Source organism: Ranitomeya imitator, chromosome 9 (assembly GCF_032444005.1).
Source record: "Ranitomeya imitator isolate aRanImi1 chromosome 9, aRanImi1.pri, whole genome shotgun sequence".
Taxonomy (NCBI): Eukaryota; Metazoa; Chordata; class Amphibia; order Anura; family Dendrobatidae; genus Ranitomeya; species Ranitomeya imitator.
In genome coordinates, this window is record NC_091290.1 from 155490344 (window position 1) to 155513596 (window position 23253).

General features: G+C 45.3%; 1 protein-coding gene across 10 annotated transcripts in view; it reads right to left on the minus strand.

Annotated features, from left to right (window-relative positions):
- Positions 1–23253, minus strand: part of NDRG4 (NDRG family member 4) — a 257500-nt gene that overhangs the window by 64592 nt on the left and 169655 nt on the right. For all 10 annotated transcript variants that reach the window (XM_069739584.1, XM_069739583.1, XM_069739588.1 and 7 more), the window contains one exon: positions 16352–16457. In XM_069739584.1, coding sequence (XP_069595685.1) covers positions 16352–16457 — 106 coding nt within the window. The remainder of the gene's footprint in view (positions 1–16351; positions 16458–23253) is intronic.

A 23253-nucleotide genomic window follows, 5' to 3' on the forward strand; every position in this document is an offset into this window, starting at 1 on the left:
ATATATAGTGAGCCCGGTGATGCAGTGGTTAGCACTGTACTATATATAGGGAGCCCGGAGATGCAGTGGTTAGCACTGTACTATATATAGGGAGCCCGGCGATGCAGTGGTTAGCACTGTACTATATATAGGGAGCCCAGTGATGCAGTGATTAGCACTGTACTATATATAGGGAGCCCGGTGATGCAGTGGCTAGCACTGTACTATATATAGGGAGCCCGGTGATGCAGTGATTAGCACTGTACTATATATAGGGAGCCCGGTGATGCAGTAGTTAGCACTGTACTATATATAGGGAGCCCGGTGATGCAGTGATTAGCACTGTACTATATATAGGGAGCCCGGTGATGCAGTGGTTAGCACTGTACTATATATAGGGAGCCCGGTGATGCAGTGGTTAGCACTGTACTATATATAGGGAGCCCGGTGGTTCAGTCGTTAGCACTGTACTATATATAGTGAGCCCGGTGATGCAGTGGTTAGCACTGTACTATATATAGGGAACCCGGTGATGCAGTGGTTAGCACTGTACTATATATAGTGAGCCCGGTGATGCAGTGGTTAGCACTGTACTATATATAGGGAGCCCGGTGATGCAGTGATTAGCACTGTACTATATATAGGGAGCCCGGTGATGCAGTGGTTAGCACTGTACTATATATAGGAAGCCCGGTGATGCAGTCGTTAGCACTGTACTATATATAGTGAGCCCGGTGATGCAGTGGTTAGCACTGTACTATATATAGGGAGCCCGGTGATGCAGTGGTTAGCACTGTACTATATATAGGGAGCCCGGTGATGCAGTGTCTAGCACTGTACTATATATAGGGAGCCCGGTGATGCAGTGGTTAGCACTGTACTATATATAGGGAGCCCGGTGATGCAGTGGTTAGCACTGTACTATATATAGGGAGCCCGGTGATGCAGTGGTTAGCACTGTACTATATATAGGGAGCCCGGTGATGCAGTGGTTAGCACTGTACTATATATAGGGAGCATGGTTGCTCAGTGGTTAGCACTGTACTATATATAGGGAGCCCGGTGATGCAGTGGTTAGCACTGTACTATATATAGGGAGCATGGTTGCTCAGTGGTTAGCACTGTACTATATATAGGGAGCCCGGTGATGCAGTGGTTAGCACTGTACTAAATATAGGGAGCACGGTGATGCAGTGGTTAGCACTGTACTATATATAGGGAGCCCGGTGATGCAGTGGTTAGCACTGTACTATATATAGGGAGCACGGTGATGCAGAGGTTAGCACTGTACTATATATAGGGAGCCCGGTGATGCAGTGGTTAGCACTGTACTAAATATAGGGAGCCCGGTGATGCAGTGGTTAGCACTGTACTATATATAGGGAGCCCGGTGATGCAGTGGTTAGCACTGTACTATATATAGGGAGCCCGGTGATGCAGTTGTTAGCACTGTACTATATATAGGGAGCCCGGTGACGCAGAGGTTAGCACTGTACTTTATATAGGGAGCCGGGAAACTCAGTGGTTAGCACTGTACTATATATAGGGAGCCCGGTGATGCAGTAGCTAGCACTGTACTATATATAGGGAGCCCGGTGATGCAGTGGTTAGCACTGTACTATATATAGGGAGCCCGGTGATGCAGTGGTTAGTACTGTACTATATATAGGGAACCCGGTGATGCAGTGGTTAGCACTGTACTATATATAGGGAGCCCGGCGATGCAGTGGTTAGCACTGTACTATATATAGGGAGCCCGGTGATGCAGTGGTTAGCACTGTACTATATATATAGGGAGCCCGGTGATGCAGTGGTTAGCACTGTACTATATATAGGGAGCCTGGTGGCTCAGTGGTTAGCACTGTACTATATATAGGGAGCCCGGTGATGCAGTGGTTAGCACTGTACTATATATGGGGAGCCCGGTGATGCAGTGGTTAGCACTGTACTGTATATAGGGAGCACGGTGATGCAGTGGTTAGCACTGTACTATATATAGGGAGCCTGGTGGCTCAGTGGTTAGCACTGTACTATATATAGGGAGCGCGGGGATGCAGTGGTTAGCACTGTACTATATATAGGGAGCCCGGCGATGCAGTGGTTAGCACTGTACTATATATGGGGAGCCCGGTGATGCAGTGGTTAGCACTGTACTATATATAGGGAGCCCGGTGATGCAGTGGTTAGCACTGTACTATATATAGGAAGCCCGGTGATGCAGTGGTTAGCACTGTACTATATATAGGGAGCCCGGTGATGCAGTGGTTAGCACTGTTCTATATATAGGGAGCCCGGTGATGCAGTGGTTAGCACTGTACTATATATAGGGAGCACGGTGATGCAGTGGTTAGCACTGTACTATATATAGGGAGCGCGGAGATGCAGTGGTTAGCACTGTACTATATATAGGGAGCCCGGTGATGCAGTGGTTAGCACTGTACTATATATAGGGAGCCCGGTGATGCAGTGGTTAGCACTGTACTATATATAGGGAGCCCGGTGATGCAGTGGTTAGCACTGTACTATATATAGGGAGCCCGGTGATGCAGTGGTTAGCACTGTACTATATATAGGGAGCCCGGTGGTTCAGTCGTTAGCACTGTACTATATATAGTGAGCCCGGTGATGCAGTGGTTAGCACTGTACTATATATAGGGAGCCCGGTGATGCAGTGGTTAGCACTGTACTATATATAGGGAGCCCGGCGATGCAGTGGTTAGCACTGTACTATATATAGGGAGCCCGGTGATGCAGTGGTTAGCACTGTACTATATATAGGGAGCCCGGTGATGCAGTGGTTAGCACTGTACTATATATAGGGAGCCCGGTGATGCAGTGGTTAGCACTGTACTATATATAGGGAGCCTGGTGGCTCAGTGGTTAGCACTGTACTATATATAGGGAGCCCGGTGATGCAGTGGTTAGCACTGTACTATATATAGGGAGCCCGGTGATGCAGTGGTTAGCACTGTACTGTATATAGGGAGCACGGTGATGCAGTGGTTAGCACTGTACTATATATAGGGAGCCTGGTGGCTCAGTGGTTAGCACTGTACTATAAATAGGGAGCGCGGACATGCAGTGGTTAGCACTGTACTATATATAGGGAGCCCGGCGATGCAGTGGTTAGCACTGTACTATATATGGGGAGCCCGGTGATGCAGTGGTTAGCACTGTACTATATATAGGGAGCCCGGTGATGCAGTGGTTAGCACTGTACTATATATAGGGAGCCCGGTGATGCAGTGGTTAGCACTGTACTATATATAGGGAGCCCGGTGATGCAGTGGTTAGCACTGTACTATATATAGGGAGCCCGGTGGTTCAGTTGTTAGCACTGTACTATATATAGTGAGCCCGGTGATGCAGTGGTTAGCACTGTACTATATATAGGGAGCCCGGTGATGCAGTGGTTAGCACTGTACTATATATAGGGAGCCCGGTGATGCAGTGGTTAGCACTGTACTATATATAGGGAGCCCGGTGATGCAGTGGTTAGCACTGTACTATATATAGGGAGCCCGGTGATGCAGTGGTTAGCACTGTACTATATATAGGGAGCCTGGTGGCTCAGTGGTTAGCACTGTACTATATATAGGGAGCCCGGTGATGCAGTGGTTAGCACTGTACTATATATAGGGAGCCCGGTGATGCAGTGCTTAGCACTGTACTATACAGGTCCTTCTCAAAAAATTAGCATATAGTGTTAAATTTCATTATTTCCCATAATGTAATGATTACAATTAAACTTTCATATATTATGGATTCATTATCCACCAACTGAAATTTGTCAGGTCTTTTATTGTTTTAATACTGATGATTTTGGCATACAACTCCTGATAACCCAAAAAACCTGTCTCAATAAATTAGCATATTTCACCCATCCAATCAAATAAAAGTGTTTTTTAATAACAAACAAAAAAACCATCAAATAATAATGTTCAGTTATGCACTCAATACTTGGTGGGGAATCCTTTGGCAGAAATGACTGCTTCAATGCGGTGTGGCATGGAGGCAATCAGCCTGTGACACTGCTGAGATGTTATGGAGGCCCAGGATGCTTCAATAGCGGCCTTAAGCTCATCCAGAGTGTTGGGTCTTGCGTCTCTCAACTTTCTCTTCACAATATCCCACAGATTCTCTATGGGGTTCAGGTCAGGAGAGTTGGCAGGCCAATTGAGCACAGTAATACCATGGTCAGTAAACCATTTACCAGTGGTTTTGGCACTGTGAGCAGGTGCCAGGTCGTGCTGAAAAATGAAATCTTCATCTCCATAAAGCATTTCAGCCGATGGAAGCATGAAGTGCTCCAAAATCTCCTGATAGCTAGCTGCATTGACCCTGCCCTTGATGAAACACAGTGGACCAACACCAGCAGCTGACATGGCACCCCACACCATCACTGACTGTGGGTACTTGACACTGGACTTCAGGCATTTTGGCATTTCCTTCTCCCCAGTCTTCCTCCAGACTCTGGCACCTTGATTTCCGAATGACATGCAAAATTTGCTTTCATCAGAAAAAAGTACTTGGGACCACTTAGCAACAGTCCAGTGCTGCTTCTCTGTAGCCCAGGTCAGGCGCCTCTGCCGCTGTTTATGGTTCAAAAGTGGCTTTACCTGGGGAATGCGGCACCTGTAGCCCATTTCCTGCACACGCCTGTGCATGGTGGCTCTGGATGTTTCCACACCAGACTCAGTCCACTGCTTCCTCAGGTTCCCCAAGGTCTGGAATCGGTCCTTCTCCACAATCTTCCTCAGGGTCCGGTCTCCTCTTCTCGTTGTACAGCGTTTTCTGCCACATTGTTTCCTTCCAACAGACTTACCATTGAGGTGCCTTGATACAGCACTCTGGGAACAGCCTATTTGTTGAGAAATTTCTTTCTGGGTCTTACCCTCTTGCTTGAGGGTGTCAATGATGGCCTTCTTGACATCTGTCAGGTCGCTAGTCTTACCCATGATGGGGGTTTTGAGTAATGAACCAGGCAGGGAGTTTATAAAAGCCTCAGGTATCTTTTGCATGTGTTTAGAGTTAATTAGTTGATTCAGAAGATTAGGGTAATAGGTCGTTTAGAGAACCTTTTCTTGATATGCTAATTTATTGAGACAGGTTTTTTGGGTTATCAGGAGTTGTATGCCAAAATCATCAGTATTAAAACAATAAAAGACCTGACAAATTTCAGTTGGTGGATAATGAATCTATAATATATGAAAGTTTAATTGTAACCATTACATTATGGTAAATAATGAAATTTAACACTATATGCTAATTTTTTTGAGAAGGACCTGTATATAGGGAGCCTGGTGGCTCAGTGGTTAGCACTGTACTATATATAGGGAGCCCGGTGATGCAGTGGTTAGCACTGTACTATATATAGGGAGCCCGGTGGTGCAGTGGCTAGCACTGTACTATATATAGGGAGCCCGGTGATGCAGTGGTTAGCACTGTACTATATATAGGGAGCCCGGTGGTTCAGTGGTTAGCACTGTACTATATATAGGGAGCCCGGTGATGCAGTGGTTAGCACTGTACTATATATAGGGAGCACGGTGATGCAGTGGTTAGCACTGTACTATATATAGGGAGCCCGGTGATGCAGTGGTTAGCACTGTACTATATATAGGGAGCGCGGAGATGCAGTGGTTAGCACTGTACTATATATAGGGAGCCCGGTGATGCAGTGGTTAGCACTGTACTATATATAGGGAGCCCGGTGATGCAGTGGTTAGCACTGTACTATATATAGGGAGCCTGGTGGCTCAGTGGTTAGCACTGTACTATATATAGGGAGCGCGGAGATGCAGTGGTTAGCACTGTACTATATATAGGGAGCCCGGCGATGCAGTGGTTAGCACTGTACTATATATGGGGAGCCCGGTGATGCAGTGGTTAGCACTGTACTATATATAGGGAGCCCGGTGATGCAGTGGTTAGCACTGTACTATATATAGGGAGCCTGGTGGATCAGTGGATAGCACTGTACTATATATAGGGAGCCGGGAGATGCAGTGGTTAGCACTGTACTATATATAGGGAGCCCGGTGATGCAGTGGTTAGCACTGTACTATATATAGGGAGCCCGGTGATGCAGTGGTTAGCACTGTACTATATATAGGGAGCCCGGTGATGCAGTGGTTAGCACTGTACTATATATAGGGAGCCCGGTGATGCAGTGGTTAGCACTGTACTATATATAGGGAGCCCGGTGATGCAGTGGTTAGCACTGTACTATATATAGGGAGCCCGGTGGTTCAGTCGTTAGCACTGTACTATATATAGTGAGCCCGGTGATGCAGTGGTTAGCACTGTACTATATATAGGGAGCCCGGTGATGCAGTGGTTAGCACTGTACTATATATAGGGAGCCCGGCGATGCAGTGGTTAGCACTGTACTATATATAGGGAGCCCGGTGATGCAGTGGTTAGCACTGTACTATATATAGGGAGCCCGGTGATGCAGTGGTTAGCACTGTACTATATATAGGGAGCCCGGAGATGCAGTGGTTAGCACTGTACTATATATAGGGAGCCCGGTGATGCAGTGGTTAGCACTGTGCTATATATAGGAAGCCTGGTGGCTCAGTGGTTAGCACTGTACTATATATAGGGAGCCCGGTGATGCAGTGGTTAGCACTGTACTATATATAGGGAGCACGGTGATGCAGTGGTTAGCACTGTACCCTAACCACTGCATCACCGGGCTCCCTATATATAGTACAGTGCTAACCACTGCATCACCGGGCTCCCTATATATAGTACAGTGCTAACCACTGCATCACCGGGCTCCCTATATATAGTACAGTGCTAACCACTGCATCACCGGGCTCCCTATATATAGTACAGTGCTAACCACTGCATCTTCGCGCTCCCTATATATAGTACAGTGCTAACCACTGAGCCACCAGGCTCCCTATATATAGTACAGTGCTAACCACTGCATCACCGGGCTCCCTATATATAGTACAGTGCTAACCACTGCATCACCGGGCTCCCCATATATAGTACAGTGCTAACCACTGCATCACCGTGGTCCCTATATATAGTACAGTGCTAGCCACTGCATCACCGGGCTCCCTATATATAGTACAGTGCTAACCACTGCATCACCGTGCTCCCTATATATAGTACAGTGCTAACCACTGCATCACCGGGCTCCCTATATATAGTACAGTGCTAACCACTGCATCACCGGGCTCCCTATATATAGTACAGTGCTAACCACTGCATCTCCGGGCTCCCTATATATAGTACAGTGCTAGCCACTGGATCACCGGGCTCCCTATATATAGTACAGTGCTAGCCACTGCATCACCGGGCTCCCTATATATAGTACAGTGCTAATCACTGCATCACCGGGCTCCCTATATATAGTACAGTGCTAACCACTGCATCACCGGGCTCACTATATATAGTACAGTGCTAACGACTGAACCACCGGGCTCCCTATATATAGTAAAGTGCTAACCACTGCATCACCGGGCTCCCTATATATAGTACAGTGCTAACCACTGCATCACCGGGCTCCCTATATATAGTACAGTGCTAACCACTGCATCACCGGGCTCCCTATATATAGTACAGTGCTAACCACTGCATCACCGTGCTCCCTATATATAGTACAGTGCTAACCACTGCATCACCGGGCTCCCTATATATAGTACAGTGCTAACCACTGAGCAACCATGCTCCCTATATATAGTACAGTGCTAACCACTGCATCACCGGGCTCACTATATATAGTACAGTGCTAACCACTGCATCTCCCGGCTCCCTATATATAGTACAGTGCTAACCACTGCATCACCGGGCTCCCTATATATAGTACAGTGCTAACCACTGCATCACCGGGTTCCCTATATATAGTACAGTGCTAACCACTGCATCACCGGGCTCCCTATATATAGTACAGTGCTAGCCACTGCATCACCGGGCTCCCTATATATAGTACAGTGCTAACCACTGCATCACGGGGTTCCCTATATATAGTACAGTGCTAACCACTGCATCACCGGGCTCCCTATATATAGTACAGTGCTAACCACTGCATCACCGGGCTCCCTATATATAGTACAGTGCTAACCACTGCATCACCGTGCTCCCTATATATAGTACAGTGCTAACCACTGAGCAACCATGCTCCCTATATATAGTACAGTGCTAACCACTGCATCACCGGGCTCCCTATATATAGTACAGTGCTAACCACTGCATCTCCCGGCTCCCTATATATAGTACAGTGCTAACCACTGCATCACCGGGTTCCCTATATATAGTACAGTGCTAACCACTGCATCACCGGGCTCCCTATATATAGTACAGTGCTAACCACTGCATCACCGGGCTCCCTATATATAGTACAGTGCTAACCACTGCATCACCGGGCTCCCTATATATAGTACAGTGCTAACCACTGCATCACCGGGCTCCCTATATATAGTACAGTGCTAGCCACTGCACCACCGGGCTCCCTATATATAGTACAGTGCTAATCACTGCATCACCGGGCTCCCTATATATAGTACAGTGCTAACCACTGCATCACCGGGCTCCCTATATATAGTACAGTGCTAACCACTGCATCTCCGGGCTCCCTATATATAGTACAGTGCTAATCACTGCATCACCGGGCTCCCTATATATAGTACAGTGCTAACCACTGAGCCACCAGGCTCCCTATATATAGTACAGTGCTAACCACTGCATCACCGGGCTCCCTATATATAGTACAGTGCTAACCACTGCATCACCGGGCTCCCTATATATAGTACAGTGCTAACCACTGAGCAACCATGCTCCCTATATATAGTACAGTGCTAACCACTGCATCACCGGGCTCCCTATATATAGTACAGTGCTAACCACTGCATCTCCCGGCTCCCTATATATAGTACAGTGCTAACCACTGCATCACCGGGCTCCCTATATATAGTACAGTGCTAACCACTGCATCACCGGTTTCCCTATATATAGTACAGTGCTAACCACTGCATCACCGGGCTCCCTATATATAGTACAGTGCTAACCACTGCATCACCGGGCTCCCTATATATAGTACAGTGCTAACCACTGAGCAACCATGCTCCCTATATATAGTACAGTGCTAACTACTGCATCACCGGGCTCCCTATATATAGTACAGTGCTAACCACTGCATCTCCCGGCTCCCTATATATAGTACAGTGCTAACCACTGCATCACCGGGCTCCCTATATATAGTACAGTGCTAACCACTGCATCACCGGGTTCCCTATATATAGTACAGTGCTAACCACTGCATCACCGGGCTCCCTATATATAGTACAGTGCTAACCACTGCATCACCGGGCTCCCTATATATAGTACAGTGCTAACCACTGCATCACCGGGCTCCCTATATATAGTACAGTGCTAACCACTGCATCACCGGGCTCCCTATATATAGTACAGTGCTAACCTCTGCATCACCGTGCTCCCTATATATAGTACAGTGCTAACGACTGAACCACCGGGCTCCCTATATATAGTACAGTGCTAGCCACTGCATCACCGGGCTCCCTATATATAGTACAGTGCTAGCCACTGCATCACCGGGCTCCCTATATATAGTACAGTGCTAACCACTGCATCACCGGGCTCCCTATATATAGTACAGTGCTAACCTCTGCATCACCGTGCTCCCTATATATAGTACAGTGCTAACGACTGAACCACCGGGCTCCCTATATATAGTACAGTGCTAGCCACTGCACCACCGGGCTCCCTATATATAGTACAGTGCTAATCACTGCATCACCGGGCTCCCTATATATAGTACAGTGCTAACCACTGCATCACCGGGCTCCCTATATATAGTACAGTGCTAACCACTGCATCTCCGGGCTCCCTATATATAGTACAGTGCTAATCACTGCATCACCGGGCTCCCTATATATAGTACAGTGCTAACCACTGAGCCACCAGGCTCCCTATATATAGTACAGTGCTAACCACTGCATCACCGTGCTCCCTATATATAGTACAGTGCTAACCACTGCATCACCGGGCTCCCTATATATAGTACAGTGCTAACCACTGAGCAACCATGCTCCCTATATATAGTACAGTGCTAACCACTGCATCACCGGGCTCCCTATATATAGTACAGTGCTAACCACTGCATCTCCCGGCTCCCTATATATAGTACAGTGCTAACCACTGCATCACCGGGCTCCCTATATATAGTACAGTGCTAACCACTGCATCACCGGGTTCCCTATATATAGTACAGTGCTAACCACTGCATCACCGGGCTCCCTATATATAGTACAGTGCTAACCACTGCATCACCGGGCTCCCTATATATAGTACAGTGCTAACCACTGAGCCACCAGGCTCCCTATATATAGTACAGTGCTAACCACTGCATCACCGGGCTCCCTATATATAGTACAGTGCTAACCACTGCATCACCGGGTTCCCTATATATAGTACAGTGCTAACCACTGCATCACCGGGCTCCCTATATATAGTACAGTGCTAACCACTGCATCTCCGGGCTCCCTATATATAGTACAGTGCTAATCACTGCATCACCGGGCTCCCTATATATAGTACAGTGCTAACCACTGAGCCACCAGGCTCCCTATATATAGTACAGTGCTAACCACTGCATCACCGGGCTCCCTATATATAGTACAGTGCTAACCACTGCATCACCGGGCTCCCTATATATAGTACAGTGCTAACCACTGCATCACCGGGCTCCCTATATATAGTACAGTGCTAACCACTGCATCACCGGGCTCCCTATATATAGTACAGTGCTAACCACTGCATCACCGGGCTCCCTATATATAGTACAGTGCTAACCACTGAGCCACCAGGCTCCCTATATATAGTACAGTGCTAACCACTGCATCACCGGGCTCCCTATATATAGTACAGTGCTAACCACTGCATCACCGGGCTCCCTATATATAGTACAGTGCTAACCACTGCATCACCGGGCTCCCTATATATAGTACAGTGCTAACCACTGCATCACCGGGCTCCCTATATATAGTACAGTGCTAACCACTGAATCACCGGGCTCCCTATATATAGTACAGTGCTAACCACTGCATCACCGGGTTCCCTATATATAGTACAGTGCTAACCACTGCATCACCGGGCTCCCTATATATAGTACAGTGCTAACCACTGCATCACCGGGCTCCCTATATATAGTACAGTGCTAACCACTGCATCACCGGGCTCCCTATATATAGTACAGTGCTAACCACTGAGCAACCATGCTCCCTATATATAGTACAGTGCTAACCACTGCATCACCGGGCTCCCTATATATAGTACAGTGCTAACCACTGCATCACCGGGCTCCCTATATATAGTACAGTGCTAGCTACTGCATCACCGGGCTCCCTATATATAGTACAGTGCTAACCACTGCATCTCCGGGCTCCCTATATATAGTACAGTGCTAACCACTGAGCCACCAGGCTCCCTATATATAGTACAGTGCTAACCACTGCATCACCGGGCTCCCTATATATAGTACAGTGCTAACCACTGCATCTCCGGGCTCCCTATATATAGTACAGTGCTAACCACTGCATCACCGGGCTCCCCATATATAGTACAGTGCTAACCACTGCATCACCGGGCTCCCTATATATAGTACAGTGCTAACCACTGAGCAACCATGCTCCCTATATATAGTACAGTGCTAACCACTGCATCACCGGGCTCCCTATATATAGTACAGTGCTAACCACTGCATCACCGGGCTCCCTATATATAGTACAGTGCTAACCACTGCATCACCGGGTTCCCTATATATAGTACAGTGCTAACCACTGCATCACCGGGCTCCCTATATATAGTACAGTGCTAGACACTGCATCACCGGGCTCCCTATATATAGTACAGTGCTAACCACTGCATCACCGGGCTCCCTATATATAGTACAGTGCTAACCACTGCATCACCGGGCTCCCTATATATAGTACAGTGCTAACCACTGCATCACCGTGCTCCCTATATATAGTACAGTGCTAACCACTGCATCACCGGGCTCCCTATATATAGTACAGTGCTAACTACTGCATCACCGGGCTCCCTATATATAGTACAGTGCTAACCACTGAGCAACCATGCTCCCTATATATAGTACAGTGCTAACCACTGCATCACCGGGCTCCCTATATATAGTACAGTGCTAACCACTGCATCACCGGGCTCCCTATATATAGTACAGTGCTAGCTACTGCATCACCGGGCTCCCTATATATAGTACAGTGCTAACCACTGCATCTCCGGGCTCCCTATATATAGTACAGTGCTAACCACTGAGCCACCAGGCTCCCTATATATAGTACAGTGCTAACCACTGCATCACCAGGCTCCCTATATATAGTACAGTGCTAACCACTGCATCTCCGGGCTCCCTATATATAGTACAGTGCTAACCACTGCATCACCGGGCTCCCCATATATAGTACAGTGCTAACCACTGCATCACCGGGCTCCCTATATATAGTACAGTGCTAACCACTGAGCAACCATGCTCCCTATATATAGTACAGTGCTAACCACTGCATCACCGGGCTCCCTATATATAGTACAGTGCTAACCACTGCATCACCGGGCTCCCTATATATAGTACAGTGCTAACCACTGCATCACCGGGTTCCCTATATATAGTACAGTGCTAACCACTGCATCACCGGGCTCCCTATATATAGTACAGTGCTAACCACTGCATCACCGGGCTCCCTATATATAGTACAGTGCTAACCACTGCATCACCGAGCTCCCTATATATAGTACAGTGCTAACCACTGAGCAACCATGCTCCCTATATATAGTACAGTGCTAACCACTGCATCACCGGGCTCCCTATATATAGTACAGTGCTAACCACTGCATCACCGGGCTCCCCATATATAGTACAGTGCTAGCCACTGCACCACCGGGCTCCCTATATATAGTACAGTGCTAACCACTGCATCACCGGGCTCCCCATATATAGTACAGTGCTAACCACTGCATCACCGGGCTCCCTATATATAGTACAGTGCTAACCACTGCATCACCGGGCTCCCTATATATAGTACAGTGCTAACCACTGCATCTCCGCGCTCCCTATATATAGTACAGTGCTAGCCACTGCATCACCGGGCTCCCTATATATAGTACAGTGCTAACCACTGCATCTCCGGGCTCCCTATATATAGTACAGTGCTAACCACTGAGCCACCAGGCTCCCTATATATAGTACAGTGCTAACCACTGCATCACCGGGCTCCCTATATATAGTACAGTGCTAACCACTGCATCACCGGGCTCCCTATATATAGTACAGTGCTAACGACTGAACCACCGGGCTCCCTATATATAGTACAGTGCTAACCACTGCATCACCGGGCTCACTATATATAGTACAGTGCTAACGACTGAACCACCAGGCTCCCTATATATAGTACAGTGCTAACGACTGAACCACCGGGCTCCCTATATATAGTACAGTGCTAACCACTGCATCACCGGGCTCCCTATATATAGTACAGTGCTAACCACTGCATCACCGGGCTCCCTATATATAGTACAGTGCTAACCACTGCATCACCGGGCTCCCTATATATAGTACAGTGCTAACGACTGAACCACCGGGCTCCCTATATATAGTACAGTGCTAACCACTGCATCACCGGGCTCACTATATATAGTACAGTGCTAACGACTGAACCACCGGGCTCCCTATATATAGTACAGTGCTAACCACTGCATCACCGGGCTCCCTATATATAGTACAGTACTAACCACTGAGCCACCAGGCTCCCTATATATAGTACAGTGCTAACCACTGCATCACCGGGCTTCCTATATATAGTACAGTACTAACCACTGCATCACCGGGCTTCCTATATATAGTACAGTACTAACCACTGCATCACCGGGCTTCCTATATATAGCACAGTGCTAACCACTGCATCACCGGGCTCCCTATATATAGTACAGTGCTAACCACTGCATCACCGGGCTCCCTATATATAGTACAGTGCTAACCACTGCATCACCGGGCTCCCTATATATAGTACAGTGCTAACCACTGCATCACCGGGCTCCCTATATATAGCACAGTACTAACCACTGCATCACCGGGCTTCCTATATATAGCACAGTGCTAACCACTGCATCACCGGGCTCCCTATATATAGTACAGTGCTAACCACTGCATCACCGGGCTCCCTATATATAGTACAGTGCTAACCACTGCATCACCGGGCTCCCTATATATAGTACAGTGCTAGCCACTGAGTCACCGGGCTCCCTATATATAGTACAGTACTAACCACTGCATCACCGGGCTCCCTATATATAGTACAGTGCTAACCACTGCATCACCGGGCTCCCTATATATAGTACAGTGCTAACCACTGCATCACCGGGCTCCCTATATATAGTACAGTGCTAACCACTGCATCACCGGGCTCCCTATATATAGTACAGTGCTAGCCACTGAGTCACCGGGCTCCCTATATATAGCACAGTGCTAACCACTGAACCACCGGGCTCCCTATATATAGTACAGTGCTAACCACTGCATCACCGGGCTCCCTATATATAGTACAGTGCTAACCACTGCATCACCGGGCTCCCTATATATAGTACAGTGCTAACCACTGCATCACCGGGCTCCCTATATATAGTACAGTACTAACCACTGCATCACCGGGCTTCCTATATATAGTACAGTGCTAACCACTGCATCACCGGGCTCCCTATATATAGTACAGTGCTAGCCACTGCATCACCGGGCTCCCTATATATAGTACAGTACTAACCACTGCATCACCGGGCTCCCTATATATAGTACAGTACTAACCACTGCATCACCGGGCTCCCTATATATAGTACAGTACTAATCACTGCATCACCGGGCTACCTATATATAGTACAGTGCTAACCACTGCATCACCGGGCTCCCTATATATAGTACAGTGCTAACCACTGCATCACCGGGCTCCCTATATATAGTACAGTGCTAACCACTGCATCACCGGGCTCCCTATATATAGTACAGTGCTAACCACTGCATCACCGGGCTCCCTATATATAGTACAGTGCTAACCACTGCATCACCGGGCTCCCTATATATAGTACAGTGCTAGCCACTGCATCACCGGGCTCCCTATATATAGTACAGTGCTAACCACTGCATCACCGGGCTCCCTATATATAGTACAGTACTAACCACTGCATCACCGGGCTCCCTATATATAGTACAGTGCTAGCCACTGCATCTCCGGGCTCCCTATATATAGTACAGTGCTAACCACTGCATCACCGGGCTCCCTATATATAGTACAGTGCTAACCACTGCATCACCGGGCTCACTATATATAGTACAGTGCTAACCACTGCATCACCGGGCTCCCTATATATAGTACAGTGCTAACCACTGCATCACCGGGCTCCCTATATATAGTACAGTGCTAACCACTGCATCACCGGGCTCCCTATATATAGTACAGTGCTAACCACTGCATCACCGGGCTCCCTATATATAGTACAGTGCTAACCACTGCATCACCGGGCTCCCTATATATAGTACAGTGCTAACCACTGCATCACCGGGCTCCCTATATATAGTACAGTGCTAACCACTGCATCATCGGGCTCCCTATATATAGTACAGTGCTAACCACTGCATCACCGGGCTCCCTATATATAGTACAGTACTAACCACTGCATCACCGGGCTCCCTATATATAGTACAGTGCTAACCACTGCATCACCGGGCTCACTATATATAGTACAGTGCTAACCACTGCATCACCGGGCTCCCTATATATAGTACAGTGCTAACCACTGCATCACCGGGCTCCCTATATATAGTACAGTGCTAACCACTGCATCACCGGGCTTCCTATATATAGTACAGTGCTAACCACTGCATCACCGGGCTCCCTATATATAGTACAGTGCTAACCACTGCATCACCGGGCTCCCTATATATAGTACAGTGCTAACCACTGCATCACCGGGCTCCCTATATATAGTACAGTGCTAACCACTGCATCACCGGGCTCCCTATATATAGTACAGTGCTAACCACTGCATCACCGCATCAGGGATTTTAATTTTCCTCTGACAAAAATATTCTGCATTTTTAGATTTGCAAAAATAATAAGGCTTCACACAACTGAAACTTTTATGCAATAAATTATATGTAGAAGTAAAAGGAAAACTCATTGATATCAAAGAAACAACCAGTAAGCCCTCTGACACGAGATGTGTCTGGCAGGAGGCGGCCGCCGATGTAATGTTGTCGGGTCCCCTTGTGATCCTGTATGAACCTACATGGGGCCACCAAGTCATCCACAATTGGGGCAAGGTGCCGGCCACTTACGGTTTAAGCCGACATCATGATAGGTGAGTATTGCCGGGCGATTGCCTTTCGGAGTCCCTCGTATGACAACGTGCAGCATGCCGTACGGCGTCTCAATGTCGTGTTCCTGTAGGAAGAGAATAAGTCAGTAAAGCCTCAACATGCAGTGTCCGAGCAGTGACAATCGCTAACACTGGAAAGCCCCCTCAATCCCACCCACAGAAAATGACCAAAACCCAGTGGGTGGGATTATACTATAGGGGGAGGAGAACACACTGTATATTATACTATAGGGGGAGGAGAGCACGATGTATATTATACTATAGGGGGAGGATAGCACTGTATATAATACTATAGGGGGAGGATAGCACTGTATATTATACTATAGGGGGAGGAGAGCACGCTGTATATTATACTACAGGGGGAGGAGAGAACGCTGTATATTATACTATAGGGGGAGGAGAGCCCACTGTATATTATACTATAGAAGAGAACATGATGTATATTATAGTATAGGGGGAGGAGAGCACGCTGTATATTATACTATAGGGGGAGGAGAGCACCCTGTATATTATACTATAGGGGAGGAGAGCACGCTGTATATTATACTATAGGGGGAGGAGAGCACGCTGTATATTATACTATAGGGGGAGGAGAGCACGCTGTATATTATAGTATAGGGGGAGGAGAGTACGCTGTATATTATACTATAGGGGGAGGAGAGCACGCTGTATATTATACTATAGGGGGAGGAGAATACGCTGTATATTATACTATAGAGGGAGGAGAATGAGCTGTATATTATACTATAGCGGGAGGAGAGTGTGCTGTATATTATAGTATAGAGGGAGGAGAATGTGCTGTATATTATACTATAGAGGGAGAAGAGCGCTGTATATTATACTATAGCGGGAGGAGAGTGTGCTGTATATTATAGTAAAGAGGGAGGAGAGTGTGCTGCATATTATACTGTAAAGAGGAGAGAGCGCTATATATTATACTATAGAGGGAGGAGAGCGCTGTATATTATACTATAGAGGGAGGAGAGCGCTGTATATTATACTATAGAGGGAGGAGAATGTGCTGTATATTATACTATAGAGGGAGGAGAACGTGCTGTATATTATACTATAGAGGGAGAAGAGCGCTGTATATTATACTATAGCGGGAGGAGAGTGTGCTGTATATTATAGTATAGAGGGAGGAGAGTGTGCTGCATATTATACTGTAAAGAGGAGAGAGCGCTATATATTATACTATAGAGGGAGGAGAGCGCTGTATATTATACTATAGAGGGAGGAGAGCGCTGTATATTATACTATAGAGGGAGGAGAGTGTGCTGTATATTATACTATAGAGGGAGGAGAGCGTGCTGTATATTATACTATAGAGGGAGGAGAATGTGCTGTATATTATACTATAGAGGGAGGAGAACCCGCTGTATATTATACTATAGAGGGAGGAGAATGTGCTGTATATTATACTATAGAGGGAGGAGAATGTGCTGTATATTATACTATAGAGGGAGGAGAGCGCTGTATATTATACTATAGAGGGAGGAGAACCCGCTGTATATTATACTATAGAGGGAGGAGAATGTGCTGTATATTATACTATAGAGGGAGGAGAATGTGCTGTATATTATACTATAGAGGGAGGAGAGCGCTGTATATTATACTATAGAAGAAGTACAATATACAACTCTCCTCCCTCTATAGTATAATATACAGCACATTCTCCTCCCTCTATAGTATAATATACAGCACATTCTCCTCCCTCTATAGTATAATATACAGCACGCTCTCCTCCCTCTATAGTATAATATACAGCACACTCTCCTCCCTCTATAGTATAATATACAGCGCTCTCCTCCCTCTATAGTATAATATACAGCACACTCTCCTCTCTCTATAGTATAATATACAGCGCTCTCCTCCCTCTATAGTATAATATACAGCACACTCTCCTCCCTCTATAGTATAATATACAGCGCTCTCCTCCCTCTATAGTATAATATACAGCACACTCTCCTCCCTCCATAGTATAATATACAGCGCTCTCCTCCCTCTATAGTATAATATACAGCACACTCTCCTCCCTCCATAGTATAATATACAGCGCTCTCCTCGCTCTATAGTATAATATACAGCACACTCTCCTCCCTCTATAGTATAATATACAGCACTCTCCTCACTCTATAGTATAATATACAGCACACTCTCCTCCCTCCATAGTATAATATACAGCGCTCTCCTCGCTCTATAGTATAATATACAGCACATTCTCCTCCGTCTATAGTATAATATACAGCACATTCTCCTCCCTCTATAGTATAATATACAGCGCTCTCCTCCCTCTATAGTATAATATACAGCACACTCTCCTCCCTCTATAGTATAATATACAGCACACTCTCCTCCCTCTATAGTATAATATACAGCGCTCTCCTCCCTCTATAGTATAATATAGAGCACACTCTCCTCTCTCTATAGTATAATATACAGCGTGTTCTCCTCCCTCCATAGTATAATATACAGCATTCTCCTCCCTCTATAGTATAATATACAGCATTCTCCTCCCTCTATAGTATAATATACAGCACACTCTCCTCCCTCTATAGTATAATATACAGCACATTCTCTTCCCTCTATAGTATAATATACAGCACACTCTCCTCCCTCTATAGTATAAGATACAGCACATTCTCCTCCCTCTATAGTATAATATACAGCACATTCTCCTCCCTCTATAGTATAATATACAGCACACTCTCCTCCCTCTATAGTATAAGATACAGCACATTCTCCTCCCTCTATAGTATAATGTACAGCACACTCTCCTCCCTCTATAGTATAAGATACAGCACATTCTCCTCCCTCTATAGTATAATATACAGCACACTCTCCTCCCTGTATAGTATAAGATACAGCACACTCTCCTCTCTATAGTATAATATACAGCAAACTCTCCTCCCTCTATAGTATAATAGACAGCACACTCTCCTCTCTATAGTATAATATACAGCACATTCTCCTCTCTATAGTATAATATACAGCACACTCTCCTCCCTCTATAGTATAATAGACAGCACACTCTCCTCTCTATAGTATAATATACAGCACATTCTCCTCCCTCTATAGTATAATATACAGTGGGTTCTCCTCTCTATAGTATAATATACAGCACATTCTCCTCCCTCTATAGTATAATATACATCACATTCTCCTCCCTCTATAGTATAATATACAGCACATTCTCCTCCCTCTATAGTATAATATACAGTGGGTTCTCCTCTCTATAGTATAATATACAGCACATTCTCCTCCCTCTATAGTATAATATACAGTGGGTTCTCCTCTCTATAGTATAATATACAGCACATTCTCCTCCCTCTATAGTATAATATACATCACATTCTCCTCCCTCTATAGTATAATATACAGCACATTCTCCTCCCTCTATAGTATAATATACAGTGGGTTCTCCTCTCTATAGTATAATATACAGCACATTCTCCTCCCTCTATAGTATAATATACAGCACATTCTCCTCCCTCTATAGTATAATATACATCACATTCTCCTCCCTCTATAGTATAATATACAGCACATTCTCCTCCCTCTATAGTATAATATACAGTGGGTTCTCCTCTCTATAGTATAATATACAGCACATTCTCCTCCTTCTATAGTATAACATACAGCGTGTTCTCCTCCCCCTATAGTATAATATACAGCGCTCTCCTCCCTCTATAGTATAATATACAGCACATTCTCCTTTCTATAGTATAATATACAGCACATTCTCCTCCCTCTATAGTATAATATACAGCACATTCTCCTCCCTCTATAGTATAAAATACAGCGTGTTCTCCTCCCCCTATAGTATAATATACAGAGCTCTCCTCCCTCTATAGTATAATATACAGCGCTCTCCTCCCTCTATAGCAGGGCTCCCCAACCTGTAGCTCGGGAGCCACATGTGGCTCGCGGCCCCATGAATTGTGGCTCGTGACTGTCTGCCAGCTTGGTGCATTAGCTCCAGGTCTAGCAAACAGGTATGAAGACCACATCTCAAAATGGTGAATTTTGTGAGTAGCCCTGCACAGAACTGCAGATCTAGATGCACATTTACTGGTCTTAGGGGTTTAGAGATGTTTTAGGTATGGTATGCTGGAGGATTGTACTACCTGTTAGAGGAGGTGCTCAAAGCTGGATGTGACAGTGTGTTGGGAGAATACTGAATGGGGGTATTGTGGGAACCCCTTGATCTCAGTTTACTGCTCTGGAGTGCTTACTGTGGAAAAGCTTTGGTTATCATTATACCTCTAATGGGAGCTTTGGTTGACACTACTTTGAAGGGGGTGGGAGCTGGATGTGGCTCGCGACCCTCTCTCAGTGCTGAATGTGGCTCGCAACCCTCTGTCTAAGCTGAATGTGGCTCTCAAGGTCAGAAAGGTTGGGGACCACTGCTCTATAGTATAATATACAGCGGGTTCTCCTCTCTATAGTATAATATACAGCGGGTTCTCCTCCCCCTATAGTATAATATACAGCACGCTCTCCTCCCTCTATAGTATAATATACAGCGGTTCTCCTCTCTATAGTATAATATACAGCACATTCTCCTCCCTCTATAGTATAATATACAGCACACTCTCCTCCCTCTATAGTATAATATACAGCACATTCTCCTCCCTCTATAGTATAATATACAGCACACTCTCCTCCCCCTATAGAATAACATACAGCACTCTCCTCTCTATAGTATAATATACAGCGGGCTCTCCTCCCTCTATAGTACAATATACAGCGCTCTCCTCCCTCTATAGTATAATATACAGCACACTCTCCTCTCTATAGTATAATATACAGCACATTCTCCTCCCTCTATAGTATAATATACAGCGTGTTCTCCTGCTTCTATAGTATAATATACAGCACACTGTCCTCCCTCTATAGTATAATATACAGCACATTCTCCTCCCTCTATAGTATAACATACAGCACTCTCCTCTCTATAGTATAATATACAGCGGGCACTCCTCCCTCTATAGTACAATATACAGCGCTCTCCTCCCTCTATAGTATAATATACAGCACACTCTCCTCTCTATAGTATAATATACAGCACATTCTCCTCCCTCTATAGTATAATATACAGCACACTCTCCTCCCTCTATAGTATAATATACAGCACATTCTCCTCCCTCTATAGTATAATATACAGCACATTCTCCTCCCTCTATAGTATAATATACAGCACACTCTCCTCTCTATAGTATAATATACAGCACATTCTCCTCCCTCTATAGTATAATATACAGCACATTCTCCTCCCTCTATAGTATAATATACAGCACATTCTCCTCCCTCTATAGTATAATATACAGCACACTCTCCTCTCTATAGTATAATATACAGCACATTCTCCTCCCTCTATAGTATAATATACAGCACACTCTCCTCTCTATAGTATAATATACAGCACATTCTCCTCCCTCTATAGTATAATATACAGCGTGTTCTCCTGCTTCTATAGTATAATATACAGCACACTCTCCTCCCTCTATAGTATAATATACAGCACATTCTCCTCCCTCTATAGTATAATATACAGCACATTCTCCTCCCTCTATAGTATAATATACAGCACACTCTCCTCTCTATAGTATAATATACAGCACATTCTCCTCCCTCTATAGTATAATATACAGCACATTCTCCTCCCTCTATAGTATAATATACAGCACATTCTCCTCCCTCTATAGTATAATATACAGCGCACTCTCCTCCCTCTATAGTATAATATACAGCACATTCTCCTCCCTCTATAGTATAATATACAGCGCGTTCTCCTCCCTCTATAGTATAATATACAGCACTCTCTCCTCCCTCTATAGTATAATATACAGCGGCTTCTCCTCCCTCTATAGTATAATATACAGCACTCTCTCCTCCCTCTAAAGTATAATATACAGCACATTCTCCTGCTTCTATAGTATAATATACAGCACTCTCTCCTCCCTCTATAGTATAATATACAGCACATTCTCCTGCTTCTATAGTATAATATACAGCACATTCTCCTCCCTCTATAGTATAATATACAGCGCACTCTCCTCCCTCTATAGTATAATATACAGCACATTCTCCTCCCTCTATAGTATAATATACAGCGGGTTCTCCTCCCTCTATAGTATAATATACAGCACTCTCTCCTCCCTCTATAGTATAATATACAGCGGCTTCTCCTCCCTCTATAGTATAATATACAGCACTCTCTCCTCCCTCTATAGTATAATATACAGCACATTCTCCTGCTTCTATAGTATAATATACAGCACTCTCTCCTCCCTCTATAGTATAATATACAGCACATTCTCCTGCTTCTATAGTATAATATACAGCACTCTCTCCTCCTTCTATAGTATAATATACAGCGGGTTCTCCTCCCTCTATAGTATAATATACAGCACATTCTCCTCCCTCTATAATATAATATACAGCACACTCTCCTCCCTCTATAGTATAATATACAGCACTCTCCTCTCTATAGTATAATATACAGCACACTCTCCTCCCTCTATAGTATAATATACAGCACTCTCCTCTCTATAGTATAATATACAGCACATTCTCCTGCTTCTATAGTATAATATACAGCACTCTCTCCTCCCTCTATAGTATAATATGCAGCGCTCTCCTCCCTCTATAGTATAATATACAGCACTCTCTCCTCCCTCTATAGTATAATATACAGCACTCTCTCCTCCCTCTATAGTATAATATACAGCACACTCTCCTGCTTCTATAGTATAATATACAGCACTCTCTCCTCCCTCTATAGTATAATATGCAGCGCTCTCCTCCCTCTCTAGTATAATATACAGCACTCTCTCCTCCCTCTATAGTATAATATAC